At 39.0% G+C, this 13,321-nt stretch overlaps 1 protein-coding gene across 16 annotated transcripts in view; it reads left to right on the forward strand.

The window, feature by feature from the left end:
• Nucleotides 1-13,321, forward strand: part of ORC3 (origin recognition complex subunit 3) — a 77,813-nt gene that overhangs the window by 47,292 nt on the left and 17,200 nt on the right. For 12 of the 16 annotated variants that reach the window (XM_089921832.1, XM_089921824.1, XM_089921822.1 and 9 more), the window contains 7 exons: nucleotides 535-668; nucleotides 1,703-1,864; nucleotides 3,408-3,490; nucleotides 4,413-4,513; nucleotides 8,454-8,595; nucleotides 10,238-10,354; nucleotides 12,711-12,790. In XM_089921832.1, coding sequence (XP_089777958.1) covers nucleotides 535-668; nucleotides 1,703-1,864; nucleotides 3,408-3,490; nucleotides 4,413-4,513; nucleotides 8,454-8,595; nucleotides 10,238-10,354; nucleotides 12,711-12,790 — 819 coding nt within the window. The other 4 variants (XM_089921823.1, XM_030760363.2, XM_022552448.2 and 1 more) reach the window with 4 other exon arrangements.

Genomic DNA, 13,321 nt, shown 5'->3' on the forward strand with positions numbered 1-13,321 from the left:
TAATACTTTTTTGGTCATTTCAAACAGGTTTCATTTAGCATGAGTGTTACATCCTCAGCAGACGTTTCTTGTCTCTTATTTATGTTTAGATCTGAAGCAAAGGGAAACTAACCTTAAATGCCTGCTGTGTGGTAAAAGCACTGTGCTCATTCAAATGCATCTTCTTATTGAATTCTTAAGCTTCCATCTGCCTTGTGAAATAGGTGAGTTCCTATTTCCATTTCACAGGCAAGGAAGCCAAAGATCAAAGATGTTTAGTAAAGTGTTCTATGTTACAAACATAGCAAGTGCCAGAACCAGGCTATGAACCCAGATTGTAAACTTTCCAAGTTGAGCTTTATCATGAGAACTCTTCTGAATACTTCTGAATATCACATACATTGAGGAAAGTCTCCCCCCAAAAAGTTGGTAGCTACCAATGAAGCATTTTATACCATCTTCTTCTGACCAGAAACATTTAAAATGTAGACAGTGTTTTTTAAGTACATGAATTTTCCAGTTATATTACATCTCCTGTCACTGATTCTGTTCTAGGATGTTGGCAAAGGATGAACTGATGGCCATGCTTCAGAAATGTTTCAAGGTTTTTAAGTCCTCTTCTGAAAAGCAGCTTGGCAACACAGCAAAGAGAATAGAGGAGTTCCTGGCCCAGTTTCAGAGCCTCGATGGTGAGAATATAATATCTGGCCAATTCTACTGGCTATGACAGTCATTTAACTATAAAATAACATGGAAAACCCCACGTTCCGATGTGTTGAGAGATGAAGAGGTAACGTAGTTTGTGATCAGTCAGCATACCAAGCCTCAGAATAGCACAACGTGACAACTAAGCCAAATGGTTCTCTTCCAGATTTGGTTTAAACAATGAAAACTATCAAATGGGCAGGAAAGAAATTTCTTTCTCCAGATGGACAGTTTTGAGGACTTACCTCAGGGGAGAAAACAAAAAGGGCAGCAAAAAGAAATCAAAAAGATTGGAGAGAGTAGCAGGGCATCATAATTAAGGACTCCTTTTAGATGTTTTTCTTAAGCATTTCATCAAGTTCTTTATAGATTTCAAAAACACTGCATAAATTATTTGTAAGCCTGAAAATTAATAGCTGTGAACTGCTTTCACAGCAGCGAGGCTCATTGGCATGCTGATTACCAAAATATGCATGAGGTTTGCTTCAATCAGGTTTACAAAGCTTGAATCTTTCAGTCCTCAATGAACTGCGGCAGCCTGGCATTCCTCAGTGTTGGAGGAGGGCACAGTTTCCTTTACCTTGCGTGACCTGCACAGGATTCGCTGTGTTTGCCGAACGCTGGGATGCCTGCTTGTGCACAGGCAGCCTGTTCAGCACTCCGATGCTCCAGGACTTCTTTGTTCTGAGGGGGCTCAGTGGATTGATACTGATGTTTAACTTTTCATGGGCTCTTCCCTTGCTCTGTTTCTAGCACCAAAGTATAGTACTCCTTCAGTAAAACAAGCAAAATGACTGTGCACTTCTTATTTTCCCCTATTGAGGGAAATTTTTAATGGGGTCTGGGGAAAAGAGGCAACTTGGTGTATAAGCACACGGATCGAACCAAGGCATGGTGAAAACATTGCACTTGGAATGTTCCTATCAATCCTTTCTGTGTTTGGCAAGTGTCCCTTTGTCTTTAAATCCTTTAGATTTAGGAAACGTCTTTTGCTGAATCCCTCCCTCTCTCTCCATAGCTGCAGCGCTAGGCCCCATGAGTGCTGAGCCAGTGCAAGATGAAAGAGCCAGCCTACTTGACTGGAGGGGCATGAGCGTGAGGAAGTGCCACCCCATGGTACCAGGGGCTCCCTCCAGATCACGCACAGGCATTATTACTCTGCAGTGCATTTGCAGGACAAGTGAGCTGAACCATTTTCAAATCATAAACATTTTAAAGGGCTGGAAATTGGTATCGTAGAGATTATTGAGTCCAGCTGCAACAGAAACTAAAGCCCAGGAAGAGGAAGGAGCTTGCCTGAGATCTTGTAGCTAGCTAGGGTAGTACCCAGCCTGGAACCCATCTCTTTCTTAATCACCAGCTTATTGTTTTTTTTTCTCACGGACTCACAGTCGCCACCTAGTTAGGGTCACTGGGACAGTGAGGGGCTGCCCTTAAGGATATAAACAGGGTAAAAGACTTAGAAGAATATAAGATAAATTAGGTAAATTTCAATCTTTTACAAAATCAGACTCAGGGATTTTTGTAAAATGAAACTGCAGATATTATAATAATTTTAATTAGAGTTCATGTAAGCTAGTGAACAAATCCTGTGATGTGCTAATATTAAATAAAGGAACACAGCTTTTAGAAATGGGAAGGTTGGTAATTAAGATGATTAACTGTCTGAAGGATAAAGAATTTTGTAAGTTGAAGCAAAACGAGTGTCTTGAATAAATGTACTTTCTGTTTTCAAAAGTGGCACATTATTAATAATAAAGTGAAATTAACCCCACCCTCCCATATTGGACAGGCGTACAGTTTGACTGTATGCTATCTCTAGTTCCTTGACAGTTATTACACATTACAGTTTAGGTTTAAAATTACATTTGGAGGGTTAAGTAGGTCAGAGTGTCATATCAGATTTATTTTTAAGGCTCTGCTACATGTTAATGAAATGGGACAGAGAATTTATTAGATATTTTAACCTTAAAGCATATCTTTCTTGAACCAAGATTTATCAATAGCTAAAAAGAAATTTATTCTTCGAGAACAAGGCAGATTCTCCGGCTGCATCTTCCTGTCTTAGGTTTGGCCAAATAAGCCATGTGAGCGTGAGGTTCCTAAAACCTGCCCTGCACCAGGGAGAGGCTGTTAGAACCTCATGTTCTCTGGAAACACAACTACACCTTTTACTAGATACGGTTTTCTGTTTCCTTTGCTAAAGAACCATGATGCAGTTTGTATTTCAGTAGATTATTTCAAAACTTATATTTACTACCGACTTCAGACTTAAATAGCATGTCAAATATAGAGAATGGGAAGATCCAGGCCAAGTTTGCCAGGGTGTAGGTTTGTATTGTTTACATCAATCATGGCATAATCAAAGGACCATAATTTAAATTTGTTTGTTTTTTAAAAGCTATTTATAATGGCACAAAGATTTGGAGATTTTTTTTCCTATTGGTTTGAGGGGATTTGTTTGTATTTTGTTTTGTTCTCACTGTTGGTCACATTTTTAAAATTCAGTAGCTGGTTTCTTTGAAGACCTCTCTGCAGCATAACTTATGTAATATTTATTGACCTTCAGCTTCTGGAAGAAATCATTTATGTGATGGAACCTTGATCCCCTGCCACATTAAAAAAAGAAATGGATGAAACTTTATTTCCCTTGGAGTAGTAGAAATGTTTGTTCTCTTAAATGGATTTACCCAAGCTGCTGTATGTTGGTTTTGTATTAAAAGCAGAAGCCAAAGAAGAAGAAGAAGATACTTCTGAGTCACAGTCAAAGGGACTTCAGAAGACAGACCTCTATCATCTTCAGAAGGTCAGAGCACTTTCTTATCCTTCCAGCCACATCCCCTGATGTTCCCGTGTGCTCTAGATTAGCTCTGCCTGGATGTTTTTGTTTTCATTTTTAAACCACAACTAGGAACAAAGCAGACTTTGTAACTCACTTATAAATTGAACATCCTGTTTATCCCACTGCTATCCTCATTCTCCATGTAGAAGTTGGCGGAAACTGTTCCGATTGCCTCAGAGAGAAAGAGAATTAACTAGTAATAAGGGAAAATGGGAACCTGGTTGCAAAAAGGAATCTGATTATTTATCTGATGTATTTGTTTTTCAGTTTGATCAAATTGAGAGGTTCAGAAGAAACTCTTTAGTTTTAGATATTTTTCTTGATTTTTTTAAAGAAATGCATATTGAGTATAGAGCAGAAATTGAGCCACAGTTTGTCTAGTGTAGCCTTTTTCAGATAGTTCTAACTTTAGGATCTTGGTTGTCAAAGTAAAGAACCTTCTGTAAACCATGATACCAAGTTATGAGAAACGTAGAATAAAATATCAATCTAAGCAAACCAAAGCATATGGAATCTATTCTGTTAGCATGGCAAAGAGCAAGCATTTTCTCCTCTTCTTGGAAGTCCTTTTCTCAAATGAATTAGTGGCTTGTGGCTCGTGAGCGCTCTGCCCTATAACTTAGTAGCGACATAAGCTGCCCTTCTCGTCTTTCTCTGAAAAGTCACTTTATATTTTTTGAAGCGAAATACCTAGGAGGAGAGATTCTTCCCAGTCCTGAAAAATAAAAGATAAATATAACCCCTGATGATCTGGTTCTTTTTCTGTACATTCTGTCGTATGGAAAGGGCATCAGCTGCCTCTGCCTGAGCGACAGAGCTGCCCTCTGTGGGGCTTTCTGTCTCAGAATCACCAGAAACAGAACAAGGTGTGTTCTTTCATCCATAGTCATTATTGGAAATGAAGGAGTTAAGAAGAGCAAGTAAGAGGCAGACCAAGTTTGAAGTCCTCAGAGAACAGCTTGTGAGCTTCATCGACAGTCTGGTGCGGTGAGTCTGTTGTTGCTTTTCAGAGCTAAAAATCAGGCTATTTGCCCAGATAACACTGGTGTGATAGCTGTCCGCAGCCAGTCCGGGACACTTCTGGGTTAGGCTTTTTGCTCCTCGAGGCCCTCCGTCCAGCGCAGACTTGTAATTTTTATTCCTTTCCCATCCTTACTAAGGTGGCTCAGCAGATGGCTTAGTTCATTCTTTTACTGCCAGTTCAAGAACACAGGTTTAAATTTGATGTCGTTCATTAGGCCTGGGCGGGGGTGGGGATGGAAACAGACCAGGAAACAGAAAAGTGAGTGTTTTCCCCCTAGTAGCAGAGTGTTTGCCTTACACTTAATCCTTGCTCTGTCTTTGCTCAGAGTATGCTGGATCTGGGCCAAACCCAGAAAACAGCCCAGCCCAGCTGTAATACCCTATTTTATCCTGAGTAAAGGGTTTCTAATTCTGAGGGATACCAGTGTAACTCTGGATCATGTCAGCACAGACGCATGGTGAGCAGGGTACTCAGAGTCAGTTTAGAAGTCCACCAGTCCTACCTGTATTTTAAGGTGATTCCTTTTTTGGGAAACCCAGATCATTCTGATATTTGGGTTTCCCAAAAGCCAGCTCTGTGTAGCTCTTTAAAATCACATACCTCACCTGCAGGTGGGACATGCCATATAGGAAAAAAATGAGAGGTCTGAAAAATAAAATGATTTAATAGTTAAATAGGGAAAAAACTGTTCTTTGTCATTGCTTATTCTGGTTTTTAATGGCAATTCAAACTCAGCAGCAGGCTAGGCACTGACTAGAATCAAGTACTAAAAAAAAAAGCAGCTCAGTTATTGAAGACAAAGAGTGGTTTTCTGATAAATTGCCTGTCCTTCTTGAAAGTGAAGAGTTCCATTTTCCAGGACAGTTTTGGGGCAGAGTCATTGTTCCTGGTCACTGGGGAGAAATTACTAATGTCAGGACAGAGGTCGAAACGATGAACCAAGTATGACAAAAGGAAGGTTAAAGTGAGAGAAATGGGTCACATAAAAGTGACACAGTGCAATTCTAAAGTGACGTACTGGCTAGAAATGACCTTGGAAAACTCATAGAATTAACCTTGCTGTACTGGGCCTTCCTGTTCTTGTAGTTTCTAGCCCCAAGTTCCTGGTTTTTCCCTTTTACCAAGTTGAGACCATTTAGTTGCTAAAAATGATTTTACAGTATAATTTGGCATAATTTATAGGTCAAATGTCATGTTCCTTTCTGCATTCCCACAAATCCCAAATTGTAGGGTTGGAAGCCAACCAACCATTCCCCTTTTATGATCTTTGACCTAATATGCCTGACTTTTCACCTTCCTGAGCAGTTATTGAAATAAAGCTGGGCATGATTGAAATGTGTTGTATTGTGAAATCACAACAATTTCCATACTAGGATTTACTATCTTTACCGAGCTTGAGTGTCCCAGCAGGGAAGAGATGAGGACTGTAGTATGTTAGAGCTAAATGGGACCTGAGGACTCATGTGGCAGCTAAAGCCCAGAGAGAGGTTGCGACTTTTGGAAAGTCACATAGTTAGTCCCAGTCTGCTGACATCTTTCAGAAGGCCCGCTCTGTTTCCCCACACAGTCCCCAAAGACCACACCACAGATGTTTGAACAGAGCTTGGAGTTCTGGAGAAAAGCGGCCCTTGAAAGATCACTATAAGCAACAGACTCCAGGAAGTAGAGTTCCCCGTACACCATGAGCAGCTCTTGCTGAAACTACTGAGAAATGAGAATAAGTTGCCGCTTTCTAAGTTACTGTTTTCACCAAAGTACAAGCTTCAACCTTGTAGCCCTTGTGGATACTAAGTGGTCCTACCAGCTCCCCCCAGACCACCACCTCTTTTGCTTGTGGACTCTGCTCTGAGTCTAAAATGAGCATCATGCAGAGCTCCAGTGCCAGACTCACTGCTGATGTCTGTGCCAGTCTCTAGATTTGGAGTTGGATAAAAATTCTAATATATGATGATGTTTTGTCAGTATTTTTCAACTAACATAGCCCAGTGGAAACAAAGTACAGGCAAGTATTTAGACTCTGGAGGTTCTTTGAGGATATCTAAAAAGGCCTTTTGCCTTGAGAATTATCTGAATCTCTAAAAATTAAATAAAGATGTTAAAAAGGGAGAGGACAAATATGAGACAAAATTTTTTCTGAAATTGACTCTTATCTGGTTGCCTTGTTAGATTTCCAGTCCTTATTACAGAGCAAGGACTCCAACGTGAACTTTTAATGACCATTATGTATAATGATTGGGGAGAAAACAGCCTGAGGTTGGGATAGGAAAAGTTTATGGTCAGAAATTAAAAATGGGTAGCCAGCCATCCAGGGAGGCAGCTCGCATCACAGAAACCATTCCTGAGACTACAGCTAAATAGCTTAATCTCGAGTCAGATGTTAGCAGTACTTGAGGTATAGAATGCTGGTTCTTAGGGCCAAGTCAGAATCCTAATGCTCTTTGCACATGGGTTTTGTTCCAGTGACTCTGAAGAAGGAGCAGCATCTGGAAGCTAAATGAGCAGGGGGCCAGGAGCTCTTGAGACGGGCAGGACGGAGATGGTGGGGAGGGAGGGACATGGGTCATACCCTCTCTGCATCCTCTCTTCCTCAGAGCCAGACCACACGGGAGGAGCAGGTGTGGTGGGATTTTTCTAGGCCCTGGTATCCTCTCCAGGAGGGAAGAAAGCCAGGACACCAGGAAGAAGAGTAATTTCCCCAGTGGCTGGGCTGAGGGAGCTGCTTGGTTCTGCCTGCACCGGTGGGAAAGGGAGCTGATACAAATCTGTCATGTGACCAAAATACTTTAGGCCCAGGACTAACTAAGCCCCAGAAATCTTTATGAAGGCATGTGAGTTAACTGCTTTAATCAAGTTAGTGACTTATTACTCTGTCTTTGGGTTATGGGTGCCAAAGCTTCTCCCTTCCAGTTTGCTACCCTCTAGGCCACCCAGGAGCCATGTACTGTCACAGCTCATACCAGCTGATAGGCTCATTACATATTCAGATGAAATTTTTAATGGTTTATCTTTTAAGTTCACATTTCATTAAAATTGGTTTATTGTCTAGCTCATAAATAAGAGAAGAATCCCAAGTTACAGTGGTATTTTTTTAATAATTGAAATTTTAATGATAAACGATTTCCTTGTTTTTAATACTCTGAAGCTAAAATTTAGCCTTTTCTGCCTATAAAGTAAGGAGGAAGTCTAACACATAAAAAACTTTACCTGTATGACTTCTATGAGAGATATCTCTTGTGATCAAAAAAGAATTTCCTAAACTCTTAATTCCAGGTCTGAGGCCTGTGTTTAACACTGCCAGGAGTTAAATGTTTGCTATGAGAAGGAATATGGATATCTCTGTTTCCTAAATAATTTAAGAAAGTATTCATTTATACTTTAAGAAATTCTACGTTAAAGATTTTGAGCAAAGTGGGAAGCAGCCACATAGCACAGGGAGATCAGCTCGGTGCTTTGTGACCACCTAGAGGGGTGGGATAGTGAGGGTGGGAGGGAGACGCAAGAGGGAGGGGATATGGGCATATATGTATATGTATACCTGATTCACTTTGTTATACAGCAGAAACTGACACACCATTGTAAAGCAATTATACTCCAATAAAGACGTTAAAAAAAAAAGATTTTGAGCAGAAATGTAATTTATATACATTTGTTCCTAGAAGTTTAAATCAGAACTAAAATATAGTTTCTTGTACACCAGAGAGTCAAAGTTTTAAACAATATTACACGGAGAGGTGGCATTCTGAGTGCAGCTGCACTGGATTTGGTATTTGGTTGGTTTTGGCTATTGTTGATTTTGCTTTTTCGGTAAGTTGCTCAGCCCTCTACAGAGGACTGACAAAAGTGGTTTATTGAAAATAGACCTGTGCTTATCTAAAAGCTGATACCTGACTTTGGTGGTTTCAGAGAATACCTCCTGCTTCCAGAGACACAGCCTCTGCATGAGGTGCTGTACTTCAGTGCTGCCCACACCCTTCGCCAGCACCTGAACGCTGCCCCGCGGATCGCCCTCCATACCGCACTCAACAACCCGTATTATTACCTCAAGGTAAGAAGCAGTCATTTCTCTGACAATTTAGTTCAGACTCCCGGCTTTATGTATCACAAAAATATTGTAAATTTGCAGTTCTAATGAGCAGGGAACTGGCAGCTCAGGGTTGCACCTCTATCAGATATTTTAAAAACTTCTTTAGATTTTTAGAGGGCTTTTTCTAAGCCAATGAACTAACACTGCCAACTTTTGATCATGCGTAATTGTCTTCTCCTTCATGTGATAAAACCAGATCATAGGCACTAAGACTTGAGTATAATGCTACTACTCTTGAAAATAAAGGAAAGGTTTCTTACAGACATAACAGCAGATAATAGGTCAAACCATATGGCCCAGTGAAATTACTTAAAAGAGCCAAATGATTGTTTCTGATGCAAAAAAAAAAAAAAGGAATTTCATCTTGGATTTTAAACCAAAGAAAGATCTGCTCTGAGAGTATCTCCAGAGCTGAGTATAGAGGACAGCCAGCAATATGCCAGGGATAAACCTGCTAAACTCCAGACACATTTGCCAGTTCCAAGTTGTTCTTTAAATGGAGAGTTCAAGACAGTTGAGAATTTTTAAAACTAACTTTCCTATGACCAGGAATATCATTTTAAACAGCTCAGTAATCTATATTTCGGTTATATACACACACAAATTATCAAAGTAATTTCCTGATAATTTGCTAAGTTAATATTAAATTGTTAATTTGTTAATAAGTTATCAACTCAGTTAAACACCTAGAAATCTTGCAACAGAGGATACTTAAGAAGTGACTCCATAAAACCTATGAAGAGAGTTCCGACGTATTGGTTTCCTGTCCAAAATGGCACACAAACAAACTAATAAGCCTTACAAGAGAGTACTGAGTAGGAAGATGTAAATCAGTGATTTTTCAATGACGGTGGTAGTGGGGTACTTGAATAATTTCATATTTAAGGCACAAAATATCAATTATTTTTATTATATAAACCACAAATTAAAACTCTTTACATAATCTGTCTTTTTGGCTAGTAGTAAGTCACGGAAGAGAACTGGTGCGATTTCAGCAGTTTTGGGAAGGATATAATTCCCATGTGTATGTTTGAGAGAGATTTTGTTTCTTAATAAGAACCATCATTTTCACATAGGTTGAAAAAACATTGATGGTTTTGTAGAGGTTACGATCTGCAGTGTTGACAGCAGTCGTCTTTGAGAGATAACTTATATCCCTGGTAGTGGTGTGTTGGTATTTATTAATACAGTATAGTAATTGCTAGAATTCATGTAATTACAAATGTTGGAAGTGGCATTTTATTGAAAATCCACAAAATTCCATAAACTTTTATGGAAACCAGAAATGCATTAGAGTCTCAATAATGAATAATGTATGATTAAAATGAAAAAAATTAATAATTTATGATGAGAATGAAGAATATGCTTGTCTTCTGATCCTGGCTGTATTCATCTAGTGATTAGGAGCTAGAGGGATTTTGACCAAGACCTCATCCTAAACAACCAGCTAACTATTGGAGAGTAGGCGCAACTCACAAAATAAAGGAAACCAAAGACTACACTTATTGGCTTACTAAAATTCAGGTTAGCAGGTTAATTAATGTCTGATTTTGTTCCTCATCATTTCTGAAAGGTAGTTATCTTAGTTTACTGTTATTTTTAGAATGAAGCACTGAGAAGTGAAGAAGGTTGTATTCCAAATGTCGCCCCAGACATCTGCATAGCATATAAACTGCACCTGGAGTGCAGCAGGCTAATCAACCTTGTGGACTGGTCGGAGGTAGGTCAGGGGGAAAGAGCAAGCTGTCTATGTGTCTAACTAACCATCCATGACAACTTTCCTGGAATGTTTTTATGCTTTTGGTACTTTGAAACTCATCTCTTATTTTTTCAATGCCCTGTCTTTGGTTTGGAAAGCATTATAAATCACCTGGCAAGTTTCTCCAGAAAAGCAGCTCACTGCTCAACAGTCCCACACAAACCCCTGCACTCTGATCCCACACCCTCAACCGAGCCAATTCTGCATCCGTGCCAGGTCAAAATAAGTACATTTTAGTATGTTTAGCAAAAGCTAAACAGTTTAGGTCAGTTTCGTTATTCCACAGAATAAAAAAGTACATTATTAACTAGCATTTCCCTTATTGCATAAAAGAAAAGAAAATATTGGAATAACTACACAAAAGTTAACTCTGTTAAAGGCCCTATTTGACACATGTCACCATTTAAAAATATGCATAATTGGCTGCTTCCAAGAAAAACAGGCATTTTCCTGGGAGATGGAGGTTGGAATAGAGGATACAGGGCATCCTTTGCTTTTCAACTTTGAATAGTTTTGCTACCTGTTTTTCTCTGCACGTTTCTTAATTCTCTGAAATATAAGATTATTCAGAAACCATTCCATTATCTTCTAATTTTTTTTTCTTATGCAGAGAGCTCAATACTTTATTTAATAGATCTTTATTGTAGTGTAATTGCTTCACAAAACTGTGTTAGTTTCTGTTGTACAACAAAGTGAATCAGCCATATGCATACATATGTCCCCGTATCCCCTCCCTCTTGCGTCTCCCTCCCACCCTCCCTATCCCACCCCTCTAGGTGGTCACAGAGCACCGAGCTGATCTCCCTGTGCTATGCGGCTGCTTCCCACTAGCTATCTATTTTACATTTGGTAGTGTATATATGTCCATGTCATTCTCTCACTTTGTCCCAGCTTACCCTTCCCCCTCCCTGTGTCCTCAAGTCCATTCTCTACATCTGTGACTTCATTCCTGTTCTGCCCCTAGGTTCTTCAGAACCTTTTTTTTTTTAAGAGTCCATATATATGCATTAGTATATGGTATTTGTTTTTCTCTTTCTGACTTACTTCACTCTGTATGACAGACTCTAGGTCCATCCACCTCACTACAAGTAACTCAATTTCGTTTGTTTTTATAGCTGAGTAATATTCTGTTGTATATATGTGCCACATTTCTTTATCCATTCATCCGATGATGGACACTTAGGTTGCTTCCATGTCCTGGCTATTGTAAATAGTGCTGCAATGAACATTGTGGTACGTGACTCTTTTTGAATTATGGTTTTCTCAGGATATATGCCCAGTAGTGGGATTGCTGGATCGTATGGTAGTTCTGTTTTTAGTTTTTTAAGGAACCTCCATACTGCTCTCCATAGTGGCTGTTATCAATTTACATTCCCACCAGCAGGGCAAGAGGGTTCCCTTTTCTCCACACCCTCTCCAGCATTTATTGTTTGTAGATTTTTTGATGATGGCCATTCTGACTGGTGTGAGGTGATACCTCATTGTAGTTTTGATTTGCATTTCTCTAATAATTAGTGATATTGAGCATCTTTTCATGTGCCTCTTGGCCATCTGTATGTCTTCTTTGGTGAAATGTCTATTTAGGTCTTCCACCCATTTTTTAACTGGATTGTTTGTTTTTTTGATATTGAGCTCCATGAGCTGTTTGTATATTTTGGAGATTAATCCTTTGTCCGTTGTTTCATTTGCAAGTATTTTCTCCCATTCTGAGGATTGTCTTTTTGTCTTGTTTATGGTTTCCTTTGCTGTGCAAAAGCTTTTAAGTTTAATTAGGTCCCATTTGTTTATTTTTATTTCCATTACTCTAGGAGGTGGGTCAAAAAAGACCTTGCTGTGGTTTATGTCAAAGAGTGTTTTTCCTATATTTTCCTCTAAGAGTTTTATAGTGTCTGGCCTTACGTTTAGGTCTTTAATCCCTTTGGAGTTTATTTTTGTGTATGGTGTTAGGGAGTGTTCTAATTTCATTCTTTTACATGTAGCTGTCCAGTTTTTCTAGCACCACTTATTGAAGAGGCTGTCTTCAGCCTCTTGTATGTTCTTGCCTCCTTTGTCATAAATTAGGTGACCATACGTGTGTGGGTTTACCTCTGGGCTTTCTATCCTGTACCATTGATCTATATTTCTGTTTTTGTGTACTTATTTATAGTGATGATCAGTGTAGTTTTGAGACTCTGAAATTTGGTATCAGTTTTTAAAATGTGTCAACTACCAGCAGCAGCAGTGCTTGACCTGGCTTAAATACAGAGCCATCAAGTGCCATAAAAGATGTTTGGCAGTGGCAGAGATTTTTATCTTCTTTTGTCCTCTCTCTCAAAAGGCCTTTGCAACAGTTGTGACAGCTGCTGAAAAAATGGATGCAAATTCTGTAACCTCAGAAGAAAGGAATGAAATTATCCAGTATCCTTTAAAATCACTTCTACAGTGTCCAAGTAAGCATACAGAATAGTTTATAGTTTCTCCAGATCTACATTAGAGATTTAACCATACCATCCCAAAATAACTTGTTTCTAAATACTTATTCTGAATTTAAAATTGCCCAAATCTAAACTATTTGGTCTAAAACTTATATAAAGGTCATATTCCAAAATACACCAAAAATGGTCATTATTGAATTCTCTATTTTTCTAAGGTTATTAATATACTTTAAGAAGTTGGCAGGGAAGCAATTTTCATACTCTGTGAAAAATGAGAACCAGAGAAGTGTTACACACTTTTCCATTCGTATCTTATTGACGGTAGAGTCTAATTACATTTAATGTTTTCAAGTGTTACACACTTTTCCATTCGTGTCTTATTGACAGTAGAGTCTAATTACATTTAATGTTTTCCAGTAAGGGTTTTAGTTTAATTTAGTAGTATGTATTCAGTTTACTAAATCATGTTTTAACATTGAGATTTTAACCCCTTTTTGTCAGAAGTACATGGTGA

The sequence above is a fragment of the Delphinapterus leucas genome, chromosome 12 (assembly GCF_059928025.1).
Source record: "Delphinapterus leucas isolate spDelLeu-1000000601 "Yukka" chromosome 12, BTC_Dleu_Yukka2, whole genome shotgun sequence".
Taxonomy (NCBI): domain Eukaryota; kingdom Metazoa; phylum Chordata; class Mammalia; order Artiodactyla; family Monodontidae; genus Delphinapterus; species Delphinapterus leucas.